The following is a 21151-nucleotide window of genomic DNA, read 5'->3' on the forward strand; positions in this document are numbered from 1 at the left end:
CCATCAATTGATGAGTGAATAAACAAAAAGTGGTACATTTATACAAAGGAAATATTATTCAGTGATAAAAAGTAATGAAGTACTGATACATGCCATAACATGAATGAATCTTGAAAACACACTAAGTGAAAGAAACTCATCACAAAAGGCTGTATATCGTATGATCCTGTTTATACAAAATGTCCAGAACAGGCAAATCCATAGAGACAGAAAGTAGATTAGTGGTTGCCAGAGCCTGGGAGGAGTGGGAATGGGGAGTGACTGCTAATGGGTATGAGTTTCTTCTTAGGATGATGATGTTCTGCGACCATGTGGTGGTGGTGATTGCACGACTCCTGTGAGTGTATTAAAGCCACTGAATAGTACACTTAGGGGAAAAAAGGAAAGAAACTGGGCAGTTTCCGGAGGTGACTGCTTCTCCAGCGGCCCTCTCGGGGAGGTTTCTTCACTCTCACGTCTCTTAGCTTATAGCTGCAAGCTCCCCATTGCTATGTACAGACCATTTCTTCTCTTTCTTCAAAAGCTCTGCCCTTTTGAGGCTTCTGCCTTCCTTGCTCATTGCTCTCATCGCTGAATATCCTAGTGACTCCCCATCATCGCTTGAAGATAGTAGGCTCTGGATCACTTTTAACCCAACAACTGTCATTGTTTTTGTTGGCTTCTACACTTCTGTGTATCCCTAGTCCTATATCTGACCTCCAAATTCGTAACTTTTTCCTCTGTCGTAACTATTTCCTTAATTTAACTTTAGCTACTCATTCCTATATCCTCAATTCTGATCTCCAAAATCTCGAATGCAAACATTCCACTTTATGACCACAATTTTTTTCACTTTCCCTACCTAATAATCTTACTATGACAGTTTCTCAACACCATCCTGACCACTAATCCAAATATATATGTATAAGGAAATCTTAAATGAAATGGAAAATTTATCCAGGAAAAGAGATACAGTGTCCATGCTAGCTATTTTCAAAAACTTAAAGGACTGAAATGTTGAAAATAGAATAGATTTATACCTTGTGGTTCTTGAGAACATAATGTGGACCAGCGGGTTGAAATTATAATAGAGAAACTGATTTAATCTAAATATCAGCTAATACTTTCTAATAATTAAAGCTGTCCCCAAATTCAGGTGAACCTCCTTAGACAGTAGTGCGTGCTCAGTTACTAATAGTGTTCAAGCAAAAGGTGGTTCCCTAGTTGGTGGAGATACTGTAGAGCAAGAGTTGGCGAAATTTTTCTGTAAGAGATTAATGGGCTTTGCAGGCCAGATGGTCACTGTTGCAACTACTCAACTCTACCGTTATAGCATGAAAACAGCCATCTATGATATGTAACCAAACGGGCATAGCTGCGTTCCAATAAAACTTTATTTAAAAAAACAGGTGGAGGGCTGTAATTTGCCGATCTCTTCCGTAGAGGATGTTCATTCATCATTGCTTTGGGATTTGTATGAGATAAATTTTACAGCCTCTATGTCTCTTACAAGGGAGAAGAACACTAGATAGGTACTTACCATTTCAAATTTTGCTAAATAATTACTATTTGGCCATTTTAACATAAGGTGGGGAGTGTGGTTTTATTGATTAAAGAAAGACTAGTTTTTAGAAGCAGAGAGTACTTATTTAGATTATGAAAGTTCAGTGCTGGTTACAATAGCCCTGATGGCGGAGGACATTAGATCTTGTTTTGTTAAACAATATTGTGTGCCTTCCCTCTACTTGTAATCCCTTTGAGCAGAATACAACAGGCTTCAGAATTTAGAGTAAAAGAGCTATACAAAAAAATTTATTATAAGTCTGGAATATGTATGTCTACCTATTTTAGCATGCTTTTGTATTTTCATAATTTTTTTATTTACTTTTAGAAGTCATAATGTTTGTAAAACTATTGAACAGGTGGCTAATTTAAAAACTCTAAGTCGTAATGTTTTTTATTTCGATTTAGCAGAAACAAACCACTTTTGAGCAACTTGCCTTTTCTGTTTCAAAGCAGTCACCACCAATATCAGCACCTAAATGGATTGATCCAAAATCTATTTGTAAGACACCCAGCAGCAGTACCTTGGATGACTACATGAGCTGGTAATTGCTTTTGGCTCTTAACTTGGTACAATAAAAATAACATGGGCTTTGGGGCCAAATAGATCTGAATCCTACTCTGCTACTTTAAAGATTCTGTTACTTTCCAAATTCATGTTACTTTTCTCAGCATCAGTTTTTTCATCTGTAAAATGGAGAGAGGAAGGTGGTTGCAATGTATTTTTAAGGATTGTTGTGAAAGTCTCTTTCATATTGTAATCTGTATCTACAACCTATACATACTCTAAGCACGTAAAACCTCCTGATAATCATGCATTGCTCATGGATATGTCCTGTAATTGGGAGAGATATTTTAAAGGTTAGCATTCTTAGAGCTGATAATGGGTGGATACATTTTATAGCAAAGGAGATGTTAACTTTCAGAAACTGATAGTTTCTGAAAGAGGTTGGTTGTACAGATCACGTCGTTCTGGGGTGTTCAGAGGAGTGAGACTTGAGTGGATGGATAAGGGGCGAGTGAAGAAGTTGGATGGTCAGTGCTGACTGACAGGAGACACAAGGGATTTTGCAAAAGCAAATTAACGATATTTCAAAGAAAGGAAATAAAGGGATGTGGCACATGATATCCTCCAACTAGTGGCTATATTTTCAGTGTCTTAGAGGATGGCTTAAGTCCGTGATGCCTTTTGCTGTTTATTTTCATAAGGTAGTCTTGATCTTATTTAGAACCGGCCTTCGAGGTTTTGTAACCTAATCTGTTACCTATTTAATACAATTTTGCTGTATATTACCTCATTTTATTATGCTTAGAATGTTTTAAAGAATGGTTGCTAACTAAAATAGTGATGTAGTTATTTCTTGTAAAATAGATTATTTATTGTCAGCAAATATTTGAGAACTCCTTTGTGCCAAGCACTGTTCTAGGTGTCGAGGCTACAGCAGTGACTAAGACAAGCAAAGCACAAAGCTGAGCTGAGCAGATGTAGGCCCAGAGGCCAAACTCCTCTGATGTCTTTGGCTTTCAGATGTTTCTAGCCGGCTGTTGTAGAACATTATTGTTAAAATGCACTCGGAAAAATCTATGCTCAGCCATGGACTGATCTTTGCCTTGGCTAAATTCTTATAAAATAACCCCAACTCCATATTTTAAATGCCATCTTATTTATTTTACTAACAGAGATTTCTTGTCTGGGGGACAAAAAATTACTTTCAGAAAGAATTTCCCCAAAATAAGATTTCTGATGATGGTGTATCTGGAATACATGATTCAGCTATATTATGAAGACTGACTTGGATTCTGTTTGATGGAACACATTTAAGTTTATGTCAAGCTTTTAAAATCACAGAAAAACTAAATCAGAATCTTGTTTTTAAAATTTTAGTGTTTTAAATTTAAAAATCTTTCCTAGTTTCAGAACTCCAGTTGTAAAGAATGACTTTCCACCTGCTTGTCAGTTGTCAACACCTTACAGCCAACTCGCCTATGTCCAGCAGGCACCACAGCAGATCCCTGTCACTCCACTTCAGCATTTACAGGTTCGATAAGCTTTGTTTATGATGGTATATGTTAAGGTATGATCTATTTCATAGATTTTATTTTTACAGCATCTAGCTGTTAGGAAAGGTCTTAAGGAATTATCCATTCTTAGTCCCATTAAGCAACACTCTTCTGATATCTTGGTAAGTGTGCCTCGTGACTTTGAGAGATTAGTTATTGAAGAAGCTAATGAAGTTTTTTCATTAACTAGGCCAGAGGATCCAGTTTGAATAGCTGAACAAAATTTCTCATAGTCTAGGTTACTTTTTAATCCATTTAACTATTTAAGCCAGCTGTTAGTGAGCAGCCTCATTTCATTGGCTGATTAATATACAAGTAAATTTTCAAGAATATCAGAATATAATATGAATATAAATTATAATATATTATAAAGTAATTGTTATAAAATAAGAGAAAAAATCTTTTGGTGGTGAGGCAATTGCATTGCCATCTGGAGAAAAATTAATGTAGACGTTCTCCTGATATCAATAACTAAAATTAGTTTCCAGTAGCTTTCTGAGAAGCAGCTTAATACTGGTAGGAAGCATGGGCTTTGAAGGGACACTGCCTGGCTGTGATTCTTACCAGCTGTGTGACCTTCGCAAGTGAACTTAAACTCTCTGTGCCCATTTCCTCATCTATAAAATGGGGATAATAAAGCTACCGAACCCATGGGATGATTGTGGAGATTAAATTAGTTAATATATATATATATATGTAACTCTGACAACAGAGCCTGGTACTTAGTAAATAATAAAAGTTAGCAGCAATTGTTATTTAAATAAAACAGCAAAAAAACAAACCATGAATAATTAACTATACAAATAAAGACATTAAAAAATTAGCAGACAGAAAGTAGAACAGTGGTAACCAAGGGCTAGAGAGCAGGAGGAAGGGGGAGGTATTGTTTAACGGGTATAGAGTTTCAATATGAGACGATGGAAAGTTCGGGAGATGGATGGTGGTAATGGTTGCACAACAATGTGACTGTACTTAATGCCAGTGAATTGTATACTTAAAAACAGTTAAGGGCCTGGCCCCGTGGTGTAGTGGTAAATTCAGTGCACTCCACTGCAGCAGCCTGGGTTCATGGGTTCAGATCCTGGGTGTGGACCTATACCACGGATCAGCCATGCTGAGGCTGTGACTCACATAAAAAGTGGAGGAAGATTGGCACAGATGTTAGCTCAGGGCTAATCTTCCTCCGCAAAAAAAAAAAAAAAAAAGTTAAAATCGTAAATTTTATGTATATTTTACCACAATTAAAAAAATAATGGAACAAGAAAAAGTAGCTAACAATAGATTATACTAACTATGGAAAGAGGTAATGGTGTTTTAAGGATTGATGCAGTATAATAAATTACAAAAGAGAAAAAGAAAGATGATCAGCTTTGCCCATACATTCATTCAAAACACATTTATTGAGCTGTTACTCCTGTCAGGCCCTGTTTGAGTTGAAATCTGGAAGTCAGGTCAGAGATGACCAAGTGAAGAGGCTAGAGGGAGCCTTCTAGAAGACACCAGTGTCAGAGTATGGCTAGAGCTCAGGAAGGGGGAGGGGTGATCCTTAGGGTTCCACTGGGTCCTTTAAGTTTTACCCCAAGAGAGATGATAGTAAGCTGTGGAACAGTTTGGAGCAGGGGAGTGAAATGATCTTATTTGCATTTTGAAAACCTGACTCAGGTGCAGTGAGGAGGATGGAAGAGGGGGTGTGGGATGTCCTGTGGAGGAAACAACTTCACGTTGATATGGAATCAGAAATACATCAGGATTGCTTTATTCTAAAAGCCGTAAGCAGTCAGGGGAAAGGGGCATTGAACTGTTTTCTTCCCTCTCAGAAGTTTTCATTTTACATATGAGAGGAAGGGGAGTGGGGAACCCTGATGAAGTTACAACTTGATGAGAAATAACAGGTACATAGTTCAAAGCTGATACTTTCTTACAGAAAAACAGAAAATGTATCTCCTGACTCAACAGTGTCTCTCAACTTGAGAGGTTAAAGAAATTAGAATCCTTATCTTTTATGTTACATAGAAGGAGATTACATGAGAGAAATTCTACCATTTGAGATCTACAGCAAGACTTAGTTAAGTAGGGTTTATTTAGACCTTGTTTCAATTTGGTCATCAGCCAATCAGGTGCTCTGTGTGTTTCAGCTTCCCCCGTGAGCTCAGAGGCAGTCCTCTCGTGTCTGTTCACAGTGTTGGTAGGCCCACAGAGGCCTTGCGTAAGGGAAGGGAAGAAGGGGCGTGTCGTATAGTACAGCATTGCAAGTTTGCTGAAGTCAAATTAAGTCACCTGTTGAACATCACCCAGCAGAAAGGGGGCATTGCTAAAATTTGCATTTGTCTGATTGACTCTGGAGCTCTTAGCACCTTAGCACACTGCTTCCTTTATAATATAATGCTAAGTGAGAAAAAAGAATGCAGATATAATTGTGTGTTTACATATGTATGTATGTAAGTGAAGAGGTGTATGGAAGAAAAAAGAATAGATAAGAAAAAAAAATGACAGCTTATGAGTTTGTGTGTTGGGCATTAAATGTTTTCTTTCCCCTTAAATCTTCCATTTATGTATTTATGTTAAGTAAAGGTGAGTTAGAGGGGGAGACCTTGGAAGTTTGTCTCTATATTAATTTAATAAGTTTATTTCTTTGACTAAAGTATGTAATAAATTCCCTCTTTAAAATATTGTGACAAATAACTAATTACTTAAGATTTTAGGTAATTTCAAAATTGGAAGCATTTCACTATACTAAATGCAAGCTAGTTTCTCTAGCATATTTTTTGAACCTTTGAACCCTTATATATTTTAATTATTTAGATTTCAGCATCCTCTTCAACAAATGAGCACATTTCAGTTAAAGGAAGAATTTATTCCATATTGAAGCAGATAGGAAGTGGAGGTTCAAGTAAGGTAAGTATCCTAAATATTTAAGAAATGAATAAAAATATTTTAAACTTTCCCTTTTTTGTCTTTTTACTTTTTTGGGCTTTTTCTAAACTTCTAGTGGCCTGTATTGCCCTTGAGCCAAAAATTCTTCTCATCCCCTGCTCCATCCCCTCCCCCCAACAAATGACATCTCTTTAGACCTATCTCTTAGTTCCAGTTCTCTGCTCTTTCCTCCATTGTCCTATGCTTCCAAGTTTCTTCTCTAATAACATTTACATTGACTTGGGGTGACAAATGACAGCTGTGTATTATCACAAAAGAATCTTTCTACATCAGGCCGTGATGTAAATATTAACTAACGTGCTTAGGATGATTTAGCAAAGTTTTTGACCAGTGGCATTCGTTTTGTTTCGAGTTTTTCATTTCAAAAACAGAGTTGAGTCTGGAATTGGAATAGATCATTTCCTAAATGTATCTGAGTTCCAAATTTATGTGGTTCTAATTCTCTTGATGGAAGGCATCTCAACAGAGTTGTCTAAACTTACTATCTTCAATTTTTCTCATTCTATTCTCTTAAATCCACTTAAGTCAGATTCTTACCTTCATCACTCATTAAAACAATCGTTACCAAGATCACCAGTGACTTCCATGTGTTTGCCAAATCCAACTCTTGGCTTCAATTTGGGGTGATTTTACTTAGCAGCACCTGAGACAATTGATCATTCTTCTCCCATTGAGTCTTTTTCTTCCTCTTGGGCCCTCTGTCTTCCTTCTCTCCCACTGGCCGTTCCTTTCTGTCTTCCTCTTGTCCCTGCTCTCAGTGGTGCAACGCCCCAAGGCTCGGTCCTTGACCTCTTCTTCTCTCTCTAAACTCGCTCACTCGTTTGGTGTTCCCCTCCAGTCTCATGGTTTTAAACACCATATACATCCTGACAGTTCCCAAACTTACATTTCCCACTCAGACCTTTCCCTTGAATTCCTGACATGTCTATCCAGATTGACTGCTCAGCATCTTTTTTTTTTTTTTTTTAAAGATTTTATTTATTTATTTTTCCCCCAAAGCCCCAGTAGATAGTTGTATGTCATAGTTGCACATCCTTCTAGTTGCTGTATGTGGGATGCGGCCTCAGCATGGCCGGAGAAGCAGTGTGTCGGTGCTCGCCCGGGATCCAAACCCGGGCCGCCAGCAGCGGAGGGTGTGCACTTAACCGCTAAGCCACGGGGCCGGCCTTCAGCATCTCTTTTTGAGTATCCACTAGATATTTAAAACTTAATATGTGCCGAACATAACTCTTACTCCATAGTGTTTTGCATTTTCAGTAAATGGCAACCCCATTCTTTCAGCTGCTAGGCCCAAAACCCTGGAGTCATCTCTGACTCCTCTTACTCACACACACATCCAGCCAATCAGCAAATCTTGTCGGTTCTCCCTCAGAGTAGCTCCAGAATCTGCCTCTTTCTCAGTTCCACTACCATCACTTTGGTCGAAGTAACTTAAGTGATAATTTTTTCGCATACTTTATTACAATAGCCTCGTAACTAGTCTCATTGACTCAGTCCTTGCTCTCCTGGTGTCTTTTATTTATTTTTTTTTGCATGTGTATGTGTGTGTGAGGAAGATCAGCCCTGAGCTAACATCCGATGCCAGTGCTCCTCTTTTTGTCGAGGAAGATTGGCCCTGGACTAACATCCATGCCCATCTTCCTCTACTTTATATGCGACGCCGCCACAGCATGGCTTGATGAGCAGTGTGTAGTGCCTGCCCGGGATTTGAACCTGGGAACCCTGGGGCCGCCGCAGGGGAGCGCACTCACTTAACTGCCGGCCCCTCTCCTGGTCTACTTTAATGGAAGAGTCGATTTTCCTCCAGATACCTTCACGCCTGTGTTCGAGTATCTTCTCAATCAGTCTTTCCTTGACACACTTTAAAACTGCACCCCCCCGTCTTCCGATTGCAGGTGAGCTCCGTTCCCCTTGCCTGTTTTCTTTCTCTCTGCAGCTCACCTTCCAACGGGCTCTGTAATTGATGTATTTTCTTTGTTGTTTGTGCGCCTCTGCGCTTGAATGTGAGTCCCATCAAGATAGGGATGTCTGATATGCTCAACGATGTTTGCTCCATCGTCTGGAGTAGTGGCTGGAACCTAACAGAGACTGAAGTATTTTCTGAATGAATGAACTGTCCCTCCTCAGCTGTTTTGCTATGATAAGTTGGTAAGGATGATACATGAAACAAAGCCTGTGGGTTCATTTTGTTTTACTGTAATTTTCTAAGCCAGCTAACAACAACTAGACTAGCTTAAGACTATCTTGTTAACTTATTACAAATAAGTTGTGTACATTACTATTTGTAGCAATTGTTCCATATGTTAGTTTCTCTTTTTTGTGTGAGGAAGATCGCCCCTGAGCTAACATCTGCCAATCCTCTTCTTTCTTTCTTTCTTTTTTTTTTTTTTTTTTTTTTTGCTGAGGAAGACTGGCCCTGAGCTAACATCCGTGCCTATCTTCCTCCACTTTATATGGGATGCCACCACAGCATGGCTTGCCAAGCGGTGCATCAGTGCGCGCCCAGGATCCGAACCCGCGAACCCCGGGCCGCTGCAGCAGAGCGCACGCACTTAACCACTTGAGCCACTGGGCCGGCCCCTAGTTTCTTTTCTTTATACATCTGCCTTGTTCTTTCCCTTGCCTCACATTTCAGGCATGGGAATAAAGGGACAATGCAATTGATTTCTATCAATATATTTGAATTACCTGATGTGGTTTCTTTAATAGAAATTCTTGGGTTAATATTTAGTACTTATTACTTGGCTGTATTTTTATAGTGTTAAGGTGAGATATTTATTTAGTGTAATGTTTTCAGAGAATGTAGCAGTGTTTTAAACATTTTTTCCTTGGAGCATTTTGAAAGGTCGTAGGGCTAATAGAAACGGTCAAGACATTGGCCTTTCTGGTTCTTTCCTTAACTTTCCATGTGGCTGACAGATGGTAACTGATGCTGTCTCTGTGAAATGGAAAGAAGGCCCACCCAGTCCAGCCCCTTGGGTATTGCCAGAGCAGGGCATAAAAGCACATACATGCAGAAAGTTGATTTAAAAGTTTTCAGTTTCTCAAAAATGTTGAGATCTTCTTATATAAATAGTTTTAATATCCTGCAAATGTTTTTTCTAATATACCTGACAACTTGAATATGTTTTAAAATGTCCCCTGTATTAGTGATGGAGGCTAACATGCGCTGCAGTCCTCTTCCTGCCTGTGTTGGGGGCACTACTGAGGCTTTAATTGCTGGGCAGTCAGGAGCTTGCCCAGGTTAGATTGTTGCTAGGAGGGAGCTCGAACTCAAATGCCAGTATTTCCTTCTAGTCTTTCTTGAATATTGTTATCTGATATTTTGTTTGAGTGTTTTCTATATTCTTTAAATTTTAGAAATTTTATTTTATAGTTCAAAGTTGTCTCATGCCTTACACCTTTTTAAACAGAGCATACGAATATAAGATAGCCATCAGGGTCTTGGGTGTCAGCGTTGTGCCACAGAACAGTGGATGCTCGCAGTTCCCTGAGATTCGTAAGGCTGTTTACAAAATGGTTTATACTATTTTAAATTCCTCTTATCTCTTTCTTTGCTATTTTCTGCTGCCTCTTGCCCTATCACTGGTTTATGCCCCTCCTCCTCTAATTTGCTGTGTTTGCAAATAAGACCAGTAATACTTTGTTAGTTTTGTATTTAAAAATTTGAAAGTCGTTAAGCTGCACCTGACAGCCTGATGGACTCTCCTCATTCGTGCAGTTGCTTGCGTGAACCTCATGTACACTTTGGCTCTTGTCTTATTCTTGACAGTATCTGCTGGGGAGTCGGGGTTAAATGGCTGTTAAATAATTGATGTTTTACTTCAGTGTGTCAAAGGGATAAATGAATATGATTTTTCTTGCTTACACTGGCATTTTGTATTTGAATTCTTGAGTTTTAGAAATACCATCCCTGTTGCATGTTTGCTGAGCGTTAGACACATCAGCAGTTTTCTGCTTTTCAAAATGTATTGTGTGTCCTATGAATATTGCTTAGAAGTTGACTGTCACTCTAGCCAGAGCACTTGGACCAGGACCTCAGAGATGCTAACAGCTTGCTCATAGGAACATCTTGTTCCGGTCAACTTGGCTTTGAAAATTGGACCTAATCTGCTTTTCGCAAGTGAATATACTGATAGCTTACACTTAATCCGCATTTTAAATGTTCTCTACCGCGTGGATGACTTCTTAGCTCTGGGCTCAACGGAAAAAAGGCCATCTGTGCGTGAATTGACTCTTTATTCCAGCACTTCGTCTCCCTGACGTGTTTGAATGCCTTTCTCTTTAGGTTATTTCCCTGTTTAAGGTGTCCAACCGAGTGTTATGAACGTATATGACATTTACATTTCCTTCCTTACATGTTGACATGAAAACTCTTTAAGTTTATGCCTTTCAGTTATTGAATGCCCTTCGTCACAGGTAGTTGAGAATGGACTTCTGCTCTCCTAGCATGGTTTTTTTCCTTCTATACTCAAAATAAGCTGAGATATTTTTAATAATTCATGTCAGTCTTTCCATAACCTAAAATTCTGTCTAATAAATTTGGAAGTGTTGTGACAGTGTACAGATAGTACGTTCTAAACTCTTTCATTTGTTCTGCTCTATAGGTGTTTCAGGTGTTGAATGAAAAGAAACAGATACATGCCATAAAGTATGTGAACTTAGAGGAAGCAGATAATCAAACTATTGAGAGTTACCGGAATGAAATTGCTTATTTGAATAAACTACAACAACACAGTGATAAGATCATCAGACTTTATGATTAGTAAGAACTTTTTTTTAATTTAAAAAGAAAACTTTTTTTGCTGTAATTCTTCACGTAGTTAGTAAATCTTAATAGTATAATGTAACCATTCATTGTTTTGTCATTTTTATTTGTTTGTATTTAATGGCAGTGAAATCACAGACCAGTACATCTACATGGTAATGGAGTGTGGAAATATTGATCTTAATAGTTGGCTTAAAAAGAAAAAATCCATCGATCCGTTGGAGCGCAAGAGTTACTGGAAAAATATGTTGGAGGCAGTTTACACAATTCATCAACATGGTATTTTAAATCTCTTTATTTGTAAAGTTAAAATATCCTTAATAGTGTCATCTTTGAGACATATACCTATAATTTTAAGGTATGGTTATTGACAGTTTTTAACTAAATATTTGGAAATTTGTTTAAAGATGAAGGGACAAAACCATTTCTTTAAAACACTGTTAACCAAAGGATATAGGGCATAAACTCAAGCCCCCACATCCATAATGCATCCACAATGCAAAATATATCTTTCTCAGCATTAACATAGTCCATAATGCTGGGTCTCCAAATACTTGGATTATAGCAGATCTGAGGCTTTTAGGTGTTCAGGCATCCTGAAAATCTGAGATGTTTATTTCACTCATTCTTATGGTCATTTTGTACTGTTTGCCTTATATGGGAGTTTTATTTTTTTAAACTGTTAGCCTTACCTTCTGGGTTGGTTTTTTTAATACTTGGCCTTGGTTCTTTTAGGGCTTCTCTGCCTTTACCTTATTTATTTATTAAATGTTAACCTAGGTATTTGTAATTTGTCTTCTCTTGATGTCTCCCTTCCTATACATTAAAAGATAGTTCACCAGCCATGAAGATCAGGGCTGTAGGGATGGAGGTGTTGGGGTGCTACCATCTGGCAGTGTAATTTATGATGCTGTCTAGTGGGCAGTGAATCACAGCAGTTAAGAGCATAAACTCTGACACCAGACTGCCTGCGTTCAACTCACCGCACTGTCACTTAGGCTGTGTGACCTTGAACAAATTACTTAAACTCTCTTGCCTTAGTTTCCTCACCTAAGAATGAGGGTAAAAATAGTACTTACCTCAGCGTTGGTATGAGGAATCAATGATTCAATACAAGCAACAAACTTAAAATAGTATAGGGCACATAGCAGGTGCTATATGTTTGTAGATTCTATTAAAAATGGATATTTAACTTGATTGACTATTTGAAGGAATCAACTTGGCCTGTAGATCATGAAATTTTTTTCTTTAGAATGTTTTAAAGTGTGTAACATTATAATGAATTTTTATTTTGAAGGCATTGTTCACAGTGATCTGAAACCTGCTAACTTTCTGATAGTTGATGGAATGCTAAAGCTAATTGATTTTGGGATTGCAAACCAAATGCAACCAGATACAACGAGTATTGTTAAAGACTCTCAGGTAAGATTTAGTGAATGTTGGTTACCACACAGCAGCGTTCAATTCTTTTTCGCCCGTGAAGAATAATGGGGACTTTATTTTTACCTACCTCATTCTTCAAAGGATTTGAGGCCTTTTTATAAGAATAGATACTATAACTACAAAAACACATCAAAACCATGGTAAATACAATTCACTATGGAAAGTCAAGATCGGGTAGAAATATGTCCAGCAATCTTGAATGACTTTCCCATAGCTGAGGTAGGGAAGCCGTAGCACCTGCTTTGGAAGTCTTCTTGGTCATGAACTAAAGTTGACCTGACACGTGGACTCAGAGTTTCCTGATAGCAACCAAAGAGGGAATTGCCGTCACATGGCTTTCATTGGCCGTGAAGTAAGATTATTTCATTCTTCCAGAGTTGCGTACTCAACTGCATTTTTATAATAGGATATGCAAGAGCAAACTTAATAAAGTATCCCCATAAAACCTAAGGTGATGACACCAAAGAATCACCAAAAATAATCATGAGTGGAGCCAAAATGATGTGTTCCATATATACACATTTGTGATGTGGGTCTGCCTTAGTCCTAGGAGTAAAACTAGACTTTTTTAGGAGTAGAGGAACAATGTGCCCTTCAAACAATTCTATTTGACAGTCACTTCTCTTTGTATCAAAAATATGGCTGAACATTTGGTTGTAAATCAGCTTGAAGATATCTTCTATGGCAGAGCCCTAAAGTGCAGGCATTCTGTGTTTGAAAGCAAAACTGTTTATTTTAGAATAAAATGAATGCACTGTAAAGTTGGCATAATCCTGTTGCAGAAACTCGCAGGATTTAGATGTGCACCCCATCTCAGTTTACACACGGGCCCAGGGAGTCCTGAGAGACAAAGCTAGATTTTTTCTAATCGGTTGGTTGGTTGATTAACAAAAGCATTCTGCGTCTATTCCAGCACAGAGTGAGTGATTGATCAATTCCCTCAAAGTTTATGGTTATTAATATAATTTTAGCCTGGATAGTTGTTTTTTTTTGTTTGTTTGTTTTTTTTTGTGAGGAGGACCAGCCCTGAGCTAACATCCAATGCCAGTCCTCCTCTTTTTTGCTGAGGAAGACTGGCCCTGGGCTAACATCCATGCCCATCTTCCTCTACTTTATATGGGACGCCGCCACAGCATGGCCTAACAAGCGGTGCATCGGTGCGCACCCGGGATCCGAACCGGCGAACCCCGGGCCGCCGCATCAGAACGTGTGCACTTAACCGCCTGCGCCACCGGGCCGACCCCTAGCCTGGATAGTTTTTAAGAGAGACATTACTTGTTGCCCACCATAACCATAGAAAAAACTCAGCATTCTGAAAGGAGTCAATTTTCTGAATATGAGCCCAATGCATTTTGCTGGAGTTGTGAAAAAATTTATGTCTTAACATTGTTGTCATTTATTTGTTTTTTTACAACATATTATTGAAATCCGTAATTATCAAGTTTCCAAGAATCTGAGATCTGTGTTTTTAAAAATCTAAAGCAGAATGAAATATTTGCATTGATTTGTATTTTCTGTGATTTGGCAAATAGGTTGGTACAGTGAATTATATGCCACCAGAAGCAATCAAAGATATGTCTTCCTCAAGAGAGAATGGGAAATCCAAATCAAAGGTACATGAAGGTTGTTTACATCCCATTTACCTGGTGTCATAGGGAATGAACCTGACAGATAACTAGTTATTTCTTTAAGTTCTAAAACATTTTAGGTCATTGCAGAGACCTTGCCTTCTTAAGTAGATTGTCATGGGATTCAATTTCACCCTTTGTTGATTTGAGGTTGTGCTTTTAATATAGTGATGCGTCGCAGGGTGCTCCTACAAGAAATTCACCTAGGATATTTTTTGAGTTTTAAAATTAAAGAAAAAATTAAGACTAAATTAGCTCTGATTTGGACACCTTATATAACATTGCATTGATAACCTTTGAAGTCTTCTTTGTTTCCTTTCTGATTCTTACACTTTATTTCCTACCATTTATTCCCTTGTAAATTCTACATTTGCAGATACAACTCTAGTATATAATTTTTCCAGGCCTGCCACTGGCTCCTTTCCCACTTATCTTCTTTCACCTCCTCAGGCAGCTTTGGGTTAGCCTCATTGGTGCCCCTGGTGGCCCATTTTGGCTTCCATGATGCCTCCAGCTCCCGGCTAATCCCTCTCTCCTTGTAGCCTGTAAGCGAGTGGATGCAAGCCCACATTGCTGTCCCAGAGCCCTGCACTCAACTCAGCTCTGCCTCCTCAATAACAACTGTCTGTGGGCAAGTGACTTAACTTGCCTAGTTTCTCCATCTGTAAATTAGGCTTACAAATAGTACCTATTTTAGAAGAAATTGTGGATTAAATCAGAAAGAATATAAAGCACTTTGTACATTGTCCAGCTCAAAATAATTGCTCCAGAAATGTGCTTTTATTTACTTAATTATATTTTTCTTCCTAGAAAATCGTGGCTTTTAAAAATCTTTTCAAATAACTGGCATAAACTTATGCCAAATAGTCTCTCTCATAAAATTCTTTTTATATCTGTTTAGCTTCCACTTTTCTTCTAATACTTAGATTTGTTGTCTCCTCTTTTTCCTTTGTCTTGGTTAGACTTGCTGTGGTTTTTTTTTTTTATTATTATTAATTGTATTTATTTATTTATTTATTTATTTTCCCCCAAAGTCCCAGTAGATAGTTGTATGTCATAGCTGCACATTCTTCTAGTTGCTGTATGTGGGACGCGGCCTCAGCATGGCCAGAGAAGCAGTGCATCGGTGCGCGCCCGGGATCCGAACCCAGGCCACCAGGAGCAGAGCACATGCACTTAACTGCTAAGCCATGGGGCCGGCCCAGACTTGCCGTGGTTTTGTTGGTTTTAAAGAAGCAGGTCTTGATGTCATTTATCAATTCTACTTTCATGTGCTTTCTAATTAATTCCTGCTTTTGTCTTTGTTATTTATATTCTCTTTAGGTTTATTTTTTTCCTAGCTTCTGGATTTAAATAATAGCTAATTTAATTTTAGTATTCTTGCTTATAATTAAAAACACTAAAACTGACTTTTACTTTAGCGGCTACTTACAGGTGTTACTGTAGTGTTTCTTATTTTCATTAATTTCTAAAATTTGTGATTTCAGTTTTAAAATTGTTTCTTTTTTCCTATAAAGTAAGGTTTATTTTGAGTTGCTACAGTTCAGATTTTTTCAGTTGTCAGTTCAGTGATTTAATATGTGTTGGTAAATCTCACTTCAGTTGGATCACCTGCTATCCAATGGCCTTAGGGGTTCTGGATAGAAGATACATTTTTATCCCAATATGTGAGGTAATCCCTCAAAACCCCTCCCACTTCAGCTCTGTCCTCAAATTACTTTCCAGTGAACGCCTGTGGGCTCTTTGCGGCTTCTGTTCTAACTCTGTCAGGCACATTCATTACTTCCCTCTGCTTTCTGCTTCTCATGCCTCTACCATGAGGAGTTGTGGCTCTTGGTTGTCTCTATCCACTTACATACCCACTTCTGGGCTTCTTGGGGATACTTTCTCATCTGGTTTTGTTGTAAATATTTTCCATATTTGGAAAATCATATGGTTTTGCTATCAGGCTGCTCTATCCATCTTGTCTGGGGATTCGGAGAGATTGAAAAACTTTGCCGCAATGGCCACCGTCATTTTCCTAGAATCTGAACTTCTTTTTAATCTGTGATTTATTTAGAAATGGACTTAATTTCCAGGTGGTTAGACTGAAGGAAGAGGAGGTTATTTTGTATTAATTTTCAGTTTTCTTTGTGTTCATATAATGGGATCTCTTTTATCTGTCATCTTCTGAAAGGTGTGTTAAAATCTCTCCCTCCAAAAAGAATTTCACTTTTTCTTTTTTTCCCCCCAAAGCGCCAGTAGATAGTTGTATGTCATAGTTGCACATCCTTCTAGTTTCTGTATGTGGGATGCAGCCTCAGCATGGCCGGAGAAGCGTGCGTCAGTGCACGCCCAGGATCCGAACCCGGGCCGCCAGTAGCGGAGCGCGCGCACTTAACCGCTAAGCCACGGGGCCGGCCCTCCAAAAAGAATTTAATACAATTTTTGCTTAATATGGTTCTATTAAATGTGGTTTCACTGCATAGAAGTTCATAACTATTTTCTCTTCTTGGTTGATTGTACCTTTTATCACTGTAAAATGACTTTCTCTCTTCTGTTAAAAGTATTTTGCCATATTGTCTTTTTCTAATATTAACATTGCAGTCTCTGCCTCCCCCCACCCCTTTTTTATATTCATTACATATGTCCATTTCTTTTCTTTTTTCCCTCTATCTTTCTATGTCATTTGGTTTAGATTTATCCTTTGTGGAAAGCATATGGTTATATTTTGTTTTAATATATATTTACGTATCTTTTAAAAGAGGAATTTAGTCATTCTCATTTATTATGCCCACTGCAATGTTTGGGCTTATTCATGTTCTTTTTTATGTTAAAAATGTAACTATGTATAATACTGCATTATTTCTAATGAGATTTTAATACAAGGAACATTTAATAATAAGTAATATTTACTGAGTACTTACTATAACCAGAAACTATCCTCTGTGCTTAACCATGTCTCGTACCGTTTAATGCCCATGACAATGTACTTTTATTATTTCTGTTTTAGAGATGAGGGAATGAAGATGTATAGAATTACCAGCTAGTGATAAGACCAGGATTCAAGCCCAGCACTGTCTGGCTCTATAGTTTGTGCTCTTGGATTTAGGGTAGCTCAACTTAAATAACCTTTCCAAATCTATACATACTTATATATTATGGCTTTGTGTAAAAATTTATTATAATCCAATAATTCTGGGGAAAACAAGTAAATTTAAAATTTGCAGGTTTTTTTTAGTTTTCTGTTTTCACAGTCTGAGAAGAATGCAATATTGGTTCAGTTGAGATATTTTAATTATGAGTTTGTTGAAAGATCTAAAGTGAAACTCATCTCTTTTGATAAAATAATCAAATGTAATAAAAACTAGAAAAAGATGTTTTGTCGTGTAAACATAATCTAGTACTTGCACGTTCATTGAGGTTTAGTTATGATTTTAAATATTAGGTAGATATAGAAAATAGATATGGATATAGATATGTAGATAGATAATATTCTAACATTTAATTTTATATTAAATTAACAGTTTTTTGTTTTTTTTTTTCCCTTAGATAAGCCCCAAAAGTGATGTTTGGTCTTTAGGATGCATTTTGTACTATATGACTTATGGGAAAACACCTTTTCAGCATATAATTAACCAGATTTCTAAATTACATGCCATAATTGACCCTAATCATGAAATTGAATTTCCTGATATTCCAGAGAAAGATCTTCAAGATGTATTAAAGGTAACATTAATAGTATAAGGATGTAGAAGATCAATATTTCATATATTTAGTTGTTTGCTTAAAAGAAATAGCTGAAATGAGTGGCTTAGATATAACTGGTCTATGGAAAGGAATTGCTGACTGAATAAGCTTTCTAAGACATGGTAAGTTTACTTTTAAGGTGTTTTTAAATTTTTTTCCCAGTTTTATTGAGATATAATTGACATATAACCTTGAAGCTGTCTTAAAACTTAAGAATACTTGGGGATTTTGCAAAAATGACTTGGGAATTAATCTTCTAGAAAGCAATTTCTGTAATATGATGCAATCTGGAAAAATATGTTATTACATAAGAAAACTTGCTTTGTTTTTTAAAAAATTAATCTTATTTTTATAGTGTTGTTTAATAAGGGACCCCAAACAGCGGATATCCATTCCTGAGCTCTTGGCACATCCATATGTTCAAATTCAAACTCATCCAGGTACTTCTTTAAAAATCTGTTTATTACCAGATTACTAATATAAACAGCTTTTTAACTATAACAAAAAACAGAATCTGAATTGGCTACTCTTGTTCACCTTGCCTCCTTCCTCAAGGAAGTTCCTTTTATGCTAAATACTAAAATAAATGAAATTGCCTATCTGTGCTTACTGGCGTTTGTTTTCACTTATCCTAGATAAGGGGCTATGATCAGTGATAAGTTATAGGAATGCCAGTTATTGTGCTGTTCAACAGAATGTGTATTTATGTGTGAACTTATATTTTTCTTCTTGGTACCAGTGTGTTACTGATTATATTTATTTTACAGGTAACCAGATGACTAAGGGAACCACTGAAGAAATGAAATATGTTCTGGGCCAACTTGTTGGTCTGAATTCTCCTAACTCCATTTTGAAAGCTGCTAAAGTAAGTGTTTCTATTCTCTATCTACATTAATTTAAACTGTTTTATATAGTTTAGTGAGTTAGACACTTAAAGAAACAGGAAATCCAAAGAAAAGTTGGTCCAATCATCAGATCACTTATGAAGTATATTTCTACATTTAGATACTTAACATGTGCTTTTTGACAAATATAGATTTATTTGATTTACATTCTTATTGTGCAGACAGCACAGTTGAAAGTGGAGGTACATATGAGGTGCATTCAAAAGATTGCTGTCAGGTCTCAACTGGAATAAGTTTAATAAGGTGTCTGTCTTTTAAACTCTACACCATTCTCAACACAGCTTTGGAATTCATTTCTTCCAGCCAATTTTTTTCTTAAACCATCTTAGATAAATCACAGAATTTGTCACATGTAATAACTTCTCTGAAGCTGTATATAGCAATGAATACATTTCTCAAAGGAAACGTCTCAAGCCATTCAGCCTCCCAATGCCTGTTTAGATCTATACCATTATTTTTGAATCTCACTGTCATCAAACACCTAGTCGTTTCTAGAACTCTGTGTTTGCTTATTGACCAACTGGTTTAGTTACCAAGTAGTTAATAATTATATATTCAGTTATAACATTATTAAAAAATTATGGGAGCTTAAACTAAAAACACTCTTAGCTCTCTGTGGTAAAGCCGATCTAAGATGTCAAGAACTTGGACACATTTCTGAAGGAATTTCCTATACATTCACTATTGTATTTGCATTCATATGATGTGAGATAAATTTCTTAAATTTTCTCAAGTGCTGATGCCTAAATCAATGACTTTAGGAATTAAAATTGGACAAAATTTGTTTTGTAATTTTGATCTATGTTTCATATCTCTGTGTCTTCAATTTGTACCAGTGTATTGTTTAAAGCCTTTTATAAATAAAATTGAGTTGGATTAGTTACCTTTATCACTGAGGTTCTGTGTTCCTTGAAGGCAAAGATGTCTGTTGTCTTCATAAATTAGATGTTGGCTTAGCCTTAAATCCCTTTTTTTTTAAATATATAGATTTTAATATAGCTAATTATACTTATTTATATAACAATTTGTATGTTTTTTAATTTCCTCTGTTCATTAGTTTAAATATCATCTGAAAATATGTATTGTGTCCAGATGAGTATATTTTACAGTATAGGAATTTATCTAAGACTGGCTTTATGTAAGGAAAAGTAAGGAAGATCAAGAAGGCCTTGAAGGCGCGTGTATATGCTTATGTGTAGCTGTGTTACATTTCTCTCACAGAAAGACTGAGCTGCAACATGATAGCTGATTCTTAGGCCAAGCTAGGTGTTTAAAATTCTTAATTATCTCCCATAGTTTATAACATAAGTTCCTAATTATAAGAACAAGAGAGAAATTGATTACATGTTAGAACTTGTCGAGTTATCTTTATTAATCTGATTATACATTTAATTTTAAAAGTTACAAAACAGATGTGTGTTTTTAATTTCAGACTTTATACGAGCACTATAGTAGTGGGGAAAGTCATGATTCCTCTTCGTCATCCAAGATGCTTGAAACAAAATGGGGAAAAAAATGATTTGCGTCTACTCATAAACTCAAAAACCACCCAGAAAATATATTGAACTGTATACTCCTGATTCTCTGGAAATCTACTCTTGAAGACAACTTCACACTAAAATGTCATTGGCAGAAAAATTCAGTGGATTATCCTCAAAAGAAAAGTGTAAAAATAATAACCACTAATAGCCCTGTACATATTAAATTGTGGGATTGTTTTCTCTCTTTTATGCTTTCCTGTAAACTGTTTGACATTTCACACTTGGAATAGTGGGTGGACAACTGAAATATATTCTGAAGAACTATGTAAATAAAGCTTTAGAGCATAAAAGGTCAAAGTTGTAAAATTATTTTCTTCAAGCAAATGTATTGTTGGTGTGGCAGCAAAATTCTTAATAAAAATTGGATAAAGGGAAAATACAAGAGTAGACCTTAGTAAACGAATTTTGGAAAAAAAATACCAAAGGGTTTGAGTTCTAAAATAGATTTTCTCTTTTTTTGGTGAGGAAGATTAGCCATGAGCTAACATCTGTGCCCATCTTCCTCTATTTTTATGTATGGGACGCTGCCACAACGTGCCTTGATGAGCGGTGTGTAGGTCCACACCCGGGATCTGAACCTGCAAACCCCGGGCCACCAAA

The 21151-nt window shown here is 36.9% G+C and overlaps 1 protein-coding gene across 9 annotated transcripts in view; it reads left to right on the forward strand.

Moving 5' to 3' along the window:
- The window catches only part of TTK (TTK protein kinase), a 38223-nt gene extending 17375 nt beyond the window's left edge, over positions 1–20848 (forward strand). For 6 of the 9 annotated variants that reach the window (XM_087443806.1, XM_014781079.2, XM_087443809.1 and 3 more), the window contains 11 exons: positions 1951–2087; positions 3455–3581; positions 6406–6498; positions 11145–11302; positions 11433–11584; positions 12603–12727; positions 14281–14361; positions 17908–18084; positions 18461–18545; positions 18873–18970; positions 20443–20848. In XM_087443806.1, coding sequence (XP_087299932.1) covers positions 1951–2087; positions 3455–3581; positions 6406–6498; positions 11145–11302; positions 11433–11584; positions 12603–12727; positions 14281–14361; positions 17908–18084; positions 18461–18545; positions 18873–18970; positions 20443–20529 — 1320 coding nt within the window. In that variant the 3' untranslated portion in view covers positions 20530–20848. The remainder of the gene's footprint in view (positions 1–1950; positions 2088–3454; positions 3582–6405; positions 6499–11144; positions 11303–11432; positions 11585–12602; positions 12728–14280; positions 14362–17907; positions 18085–18460; positions 18546–18872; positions 18971–20442) is intronic. The other 3 variants (XM_087443808.1, XM_087443810.1, XM_087443811.1) reach the window with 2 other exon arrangements.
- Positions 20849–21151: the final 303 nt, after the last annotated feature.

The sequence above is a fragment of the Ceratotherium simum genome, chromosome 19 (assembly GCF_057802395.1).
Source record: "Ceratotherium simum simum isolate JZ-2026a chromosome 19, ASM5780239v1, whole genome shotgun sequence".
Classification (NCBI taxonomy): Eukaryota; Metazoa; Chordata; class Mammalia; order Perissodactyla; family Rhinocerotidae; genus Ceratotherium; species Ceratotherium simum.